General features: G+C 36.8%; 1 protein-coding gene across 1 annotated transcript; it reads left to right on the plus strand.

Annotated features, from left to right (window-relative positions):
* The first annotated feature begins 395 nt into the window (after window positions 1-395).
* LOC105622972 (HMG box transcription factor BBX) lies at window positions 396-5553 on the plus strand. The gene is made up of 9 exons (XM_012204379.1): window positions 396-422; window positions 811-930; window positions 2985-3185; window positions 3332-3781; window positions 3901-4079; window positions 4179-4301; window positions 4390-4497; window positions 4806-5137; window positions 5465-5553. Exons 1-9 carry the CDS (start codon window positions 396-398, stop codon window positions 5551-5553), a joined length of 1629 nt encoding a protein of 542 aa, XP_012059769.1.
* Window positions 5554-6505: the final 952 nt, after the last annotated feature.

The following is a 6505-nucleotide window of genomic DNA, read 5'->3' on the forward strand; positions in this document are numbered from 1 at the left end:
TTTCGTTTTCCGGACGTTGTGGGAAGCGAAGCTCGATGGCAACGCGAGTGCGGAGCGAAGAGAGAAAAAAAGAGAGGACGGAGAATGAGCCAAGTGAGCGAATGGACGTCAAGTTGTATCCTACGAGAATTTTCTCTCACGTGGGCCGTGTGTCGGTGTATCAAGCGTGCACGTCGGTGGAAGTGAGACGGGAGGTGGAGGGGCAGCGTTCGCGCAAGGCACGAGGAGGACGGAAGAGGCGAGCTGAGGCGAGCGGAGAAGGAAGACGTGCGAGCGAGTTGAGCGGCTCGAAACAAGTCGGGAGTCGAGAACGCCAGTGTTGAACGGGCCTTTATCTGTGCCTCGCTGTGTCTGTATCATGCGCCGCTGAGTGAATTGTCAAGTGAAAATCAGCAATGGCTGCCAACGAGCAACAGCGTAAGGTGAGCGAGCGCCGTTCGGAGATGGCCACGGATTTGTTTCCACCGGCGGAAACGACACGGCCGGGCATCGTGCGGTTCGCTCACCCTCGATCCCACGGGATAAAACGTGCGTGCGCGTCGCGTCGCTTTTGTGTCAAAAGTCACGGATTTCGATCCGCTTCTCTTTTCTCTTTGAGACTGCACTTGTAGTGACGACGGAACGTCATATTGCGCGATATCGATGGGAACGGACGTGAGACGGAGGACCGAGGACGAGGACGGAAACGACGTTGCCGTGATTCATCACGTCGACGAGGAACGGCGCGACGATCCCCGGGATAACGTGGGGCGCGGATAAGCGTCCCCCGCGCGCGTTGCATTCCGAATAATCGCACGTCTTCATTCAAAGATCGCGCAGTCAGTCGTCGTATTTACATCGGTCAGCCGAGCAGCTGTCAGTGTGCGAACACGAATGGTGCGACGTTCGCGACCGCGTCCCAAGATGTTCGACGAGGATCACGACGGTGACGTGAGTGCCCCGCGTTCGCGATCCGATAAGTCAAAAGAAACGAAACGATCGAGAGTCGTCGGCGCTGCGCGTTCTTGTGTTTTCTTATCCGCGCGTAACAGGGGGGATATCCTTGCAATTTTTGCGAACCTTTGACGCCGCTGACGGTGCAATCGAAACTCAACGTTAATAGTTACAATAGAGTCCGTCCGTGTTCGAGCTGCATTGAACGTGTGACAGCTCGAGCGCTGCACGAATTCCCGTCGAACGAGTTCCGTCCGTTTCTCTCCTTTTTTTCTTTCCGCCTTTTCGCCCCGCGGGAATTCCTCGTGCGAGAAATCTAGCACGAGAAAGACGAGCTTTTTTCCCCGGACGGTCACGTCGCGATTTTGTTTCATGCGAGTACTTATACAACATATGCGACTGTTCTCTTTGGCGAGAACGTTGCGAGATCAACGATCAATATTGAGACAAAAGAGAAAAAGAGAAAGAGAGACGGCCTTGCTGCGTTGAGAAATCTCGCAGCGAGTGCCTACGATTCACTTTCCGTCCGCTAAGAATCTCGTTTTTCGCCTTGCGGAAGTCCCGTTTGATCATCGGGAACCTCGCCTCGTTTATGTCAATGCGTTTTGAATTCTGTCGATAATATGCGTCTTTCCAACTTGTTTGCGGCTGCGAGCCGGAATCGATCGCCGTGTGTTTTGAGCTGAGCGTTAATTACCGTACGCTACATCATCGGCGTACGGAACGCTTCGTAGTGTTCCCTGTCACGAAACGTCATGTGTCATCGTGGATAAGCGCGACGGCGCACGGCATGATTTGCACGAGAGAAGGAGGCTCGCGATCGGCCATCGCTTCCGATTGCGGACGATAAACTGGGCAGGCCGACCGCCGATCGTCCGTTCTTTCTTGTACTTTCATTCACACGGCCGTCATTCTCTCGTACTATTGAGACATATGTTGTAATTGTGCACGCATAATCTATTTTATGTGCACACAGAACTTGGCTTTTTCTACGCTCCGCGCTGCGTACTTTCTCGTTTATTTTCGGCTGATTATGAGAAATCGAATCTAATTCTATGGATCTCCGATCAGCCTTTCCTTTCGTTATTTTTTTCCCTCTCGCTCGAGTCGGTCGGCTAAATTAGTTAGATAGATGTGGATCAATGTCGGGCGCAAAAGTTTAAGCGGGCGGAAATGCGACTAGAGATATACTGACAAGCTGTATCACTTTAAGGCTGTGTCACTTTAAGGCTTCACCAACATAGCAACATGGCTACTTATGGCTATGATGCAAAACTTGATGATACACATCGTAGATATTTCCTAATGGGAGTGGGAATGGCGTATTTTTGTTGTTTGTCTGGACTTGTTAAACGTGTTGCCTAGAATATCCTGGTTTAATCATGCAAATAATATATTAAGAATATTGGAAGTCACACTAGGGTCAATATAGATTTAGAATACGTTATATATGACATAAATATTTTATTGTAACTAGAGATGAATAAAAATGAATCGAGATTGTATGAACATTGATGTTTTGTTTTAGTAATTGTTACTAAAAATAAGCAACATTAATTTTTTTCAGTGATCTATTCTTTCTCCTTTCCTTTTTTTCTTTCTTTTTTTTTTGAATAAAATATATAAATTATATTAAAAAATAAATTTTATTTAAAAAACTATTGTAGAATATACGCGCAATCTTTATTTATAATTAGTTAAATATTCCTCATAATATTTCTACATTCATTACAATGTTTATTCAGACATAAACTAGGGATCGATTTTGTATTTTAAAACGAGGTGAAAATTACAAAATGAACGAATGTACTACAATATTCATAAGTTCATTGATCAATACCTAGTAAATTTGCTCACTTTTTAAATTTTTATCTGATTTCAAGATACAGAATCGACCCTCAGAATACATGTTTATAAATCACATCTATTTAAATAAAAAAATCATACGAATTTATTATATATTCTTATGAATTGGAGAGACTATTACTTAATTATTTTGCTTTATACATTTAACTACTATTATAATGACATAATTTATTGTAAATGAGTAGGAATCACGTGAAGCCAGGGAGCCAGCCCATCATGCAAGACGTCCCATGAATGCATTTCTAATTTTTTGTAAAAGGCATCGCGGCTCAGTGCGATCTGGCTTTCCACACTTGGAAAATAGGGCAGTTACCAGGGTCTTGGGTGAATGGTGGGCAACCCTTCATCCCGATCAGAAGCGTTCCTACACAAATCTTGCACAGGAAGTAAGGATAATCAAATGAAAAATTAATGAGTTGATTAACTTGTAGAATAATGTAAATTTGTGTTGTCAAAAATAAAATTAATTTGTTCAATTATTATTAGATCTGTATCAGGATATAGATATCACGTAGCATAATTTCTTTTTCAGTACAAGGATGCTTTTCTAAATGCAAATCCTGACTTTAAGTGGTACAAATTACCAGCACCTCCGCTACGTACTTTAAATACTAGGCCTACCAACAAGAAGCAGGAGTCAAGTAGCGGTGTGCAATCTACGGATAGTGTCAAATCTGAATATGAGTCTTCCGATTGTACAAAGTCAGATAGACGAGACGGACAATCAATTCAACCAGGCAAATTAGCAGATGAATCGCAAATTGGAGGGCTTAGTTCTCTCTTCACGCCTCAAAAGTCAGAGACGTCTGAGGAGACCGTTAATGGTATTGCAGAAAATGATCCTATTCCACCGAAACCACCCAAAAAGAGGTATACAGAATCACCTTTCCAAGATGATCAAAAAAGAGACTGTAAGACAGATCTATTTGGTGAAAAGAAAAGAAAAAGAACTGAATCAAATAATAACGAACAACACGAAACGGTAAGAATCGATCTGCTTATGAAAATATAAATTTATGAAACATTACATAATACATGTTATTTATTATTATATTGTTGGCGTCTATGTAATATATATAATAAATTAAAAATTTATTTTAGATCATAGAAGATGAGAAACATACAATAAATTCTTTTGTGACAACGCATACACAACCAGAGGAAAATTTTCGTAGTGAAAGAACGTGTAAAGGTTTACGTTATCAGAAATTCCTTGCTGAGCAAAACATTGGCTCCTCGGGTCAACAGAATAAACGAAGACGAACAGTTGGAAATCATGGGTGATTAAAATTTTTATCTTGGAATATTGTGAAATATTTAATTTTGTTCTATAATTGTTATCTATAATATTAAAAAGTATTCATTTTTTATTGTTCTAGTCATGACGAACGTCCAAATGAAAGAAGAAACTCTATTTCTTCAAATGTTAGTGAAAAAACAGATTCCTTAAGCAGTGAAGGAGGAAACAGTTCTCGTGGAGATTTAGAACATCTTGTAGAGAGGTAACATATGTATTCCCATATGTATTTCTGATTTTTTAGAATATGTATTAATTTTTTATCTGTAGAAATAATTCGAAAATATGTTTAGTGCTGAAGGAAAAATGGAAGCTTCTAAACCTGAGGATACAGAAACTGAAGGAGCTGAAGATCAAGTAGATTATGGACCTTGGACTGCACGTAAAAGATTTCGAGCAGAGTATGTTTTTTGGAATCATTCTCAGATAAATAATATACATACACCTTTTATCTTATTGTATTTTAAATTAGAGATGTACTATGAGTGCATTCTAGAAGCATGTTATCAATGTTAATACTTCATTCTATCTTTATCATTCATTAGACACAAAACAAGGCTAGAATGCGTTGATAGCGCTAAAAGTGCGCTTCCGCAACCTAGCCTATGTCTAATATATTATAATATATATTATAATGTATTATTATAAATATATTATAAATATATAAATATATTATAATTTATACTATATTTTGTAAATATTTGTATAGAGACTTTAATTTGGAAAAGAAAATCGAAGCATTACCGTCTTTGAGTTTAGAGGAATTTCAAGAAAAGAAAAAACAGCAACGTACGAAAAAAAAGAAAATTTTGCAAAAATTTAATCCTTCAGCAAATAAAAAACATCAAAATAATTCGTCTTCTGATGGTCAGACGAATAGTCAGACTCAAAGAATTAGTACAATAAAAGAGAGTTATGAGGAATCAGAAAAAGCCCATCTTGTTGGAAGCCAAAAACGAAAAGCACGAAAGCAAAGCATTACGCGAAATGCTGCGGCAATCAACTCCACCAAACACTCTGAGGATCAAGAGCAAAATAAATGTAAGTTATAAGTTTTTCTTAATAAGCTAATTGGACATATCGTATATATTAATATATTCTTTTATTTATATTTATTTATTTATACTAATATAGTAATTTTATTACAGTCGAAGAAAGCAAAATATTTTTTCTTATTCTGTAAAATTATAGAATAAACTGCGGATAAAATTTTATAATAACTTAATTTTATATATAATTTATATAATTGTTTTTAAATTTTGTCGTTAAAAATTCTATATTAAAATAATTAGAACATTTTAATGTTTTATTTATTATTATGTCAATTTGTACAATTTAAGCTTTAATTAACGTTTTGCATATTGGCAGCTTGGTGCGCATCTCCAGATCTGGAAGCTCTAGCGTGTCTTGCAACAGTTGCCGCCAATAGAACAAAACTTACCAAAAATAACGCTTAAGGTCACACTGTAACAACCAAAACTTTATTAAGTTTTCTCGATGCAATTTCTTATTACCAGGACTACTAAAACATACTTTTTCAAGTGCTGTTATAAATGATACTGTTACAGTATCGATAACATAATGATTATTGTTAATCTTTATTGTTAATCTTTACTATTACAAATATTAATATTACGACTGCTATTGACTATAGATTATTCCATTATTCAGTATATGAGGGTCATATTCTTTTTATTTGAAATAACAATTTTATCAAAAAGGAAGGTAAAGGATGTCCTTTTTTACAGTTTATTATGTGAAAAGTCATTTTTTAATTACGTTTGGAAAAGATATTTACTTTATTTATCTTTCTCCTAGTTGTATGTATATAGTACAGTTAAGTTAACTAGTATAATTAATAATTTTAATAGTAAGTATTTTATGATGTGTTATTAAGTTTGATAATTAAGATAATATTTTTAATTATCTATGCCTTCTCTGATCTAGTTCTCCTTAAAATCTTAATGCGCGAAAATATGAATCATATTAATGCTAACAACAATAAATCTGATTAAATAATGCGAAGCTGTGACGCCTATGACTATACGAAGATGAATTGAATTAAATAAATAGAACGAGATGTAAAAACAAGCAAGGATTTGTACATTATTCTATTTTTTTACAGAAAATTATATGTATCTTATTTTCTTAACTCGTTGCCTTTTTTATACAAAGTCGCATACGCAAATTAGCATGACTGCAGTGATTCCATTAGGCGCAAAGTGTAACATTCGAGAAGAATTTATTTTCGTTTCATTTCCGATAATGTATAAAAGCAAAAATATATTTTAATTTACTTTTTATTATATTCATTTATTATATTCATCAGCATTCGATGTACATAGGTATAGGTGCAGTATTATATACGGATACGAGATGTGAAATATCCTTTACGATACGACTTGAAAA

Source organism: Atta cephalotes, assembly GCF_000143395.1.
Source record: "Atta cephalotes unplaced genomic scaffold scaffold00002, whole genome shotgun sequence".
Classification (NCBI taxonomy): Eukaryota; Metazoa; Arthropoda; class Insecta; order Hymenoptera; family Formicidae; genus Atta; species Atta cephalotes.

Coding starts and splice junctions, on each gene's coding strand:
- LOC105622972 (XM_012204379.1), top strand. CDS start 396: ATGGCTGCCAACGAGCAACAGCGTAAG. Junction 423..810: donor CCAACGAGCAACAGCGTAAG/GTGAGCGAGCGC, acceptor CTTCATTCAAAG/ATCGCGCAGTCAGTCGTCGT. Junction 5,138..5,464: donor GGATCAAGAGCAAAATAAAT/GTAAGTTATAAG, acceptor GCATATTGGCAG/CTTGGTGCGCATCTCCAGAT.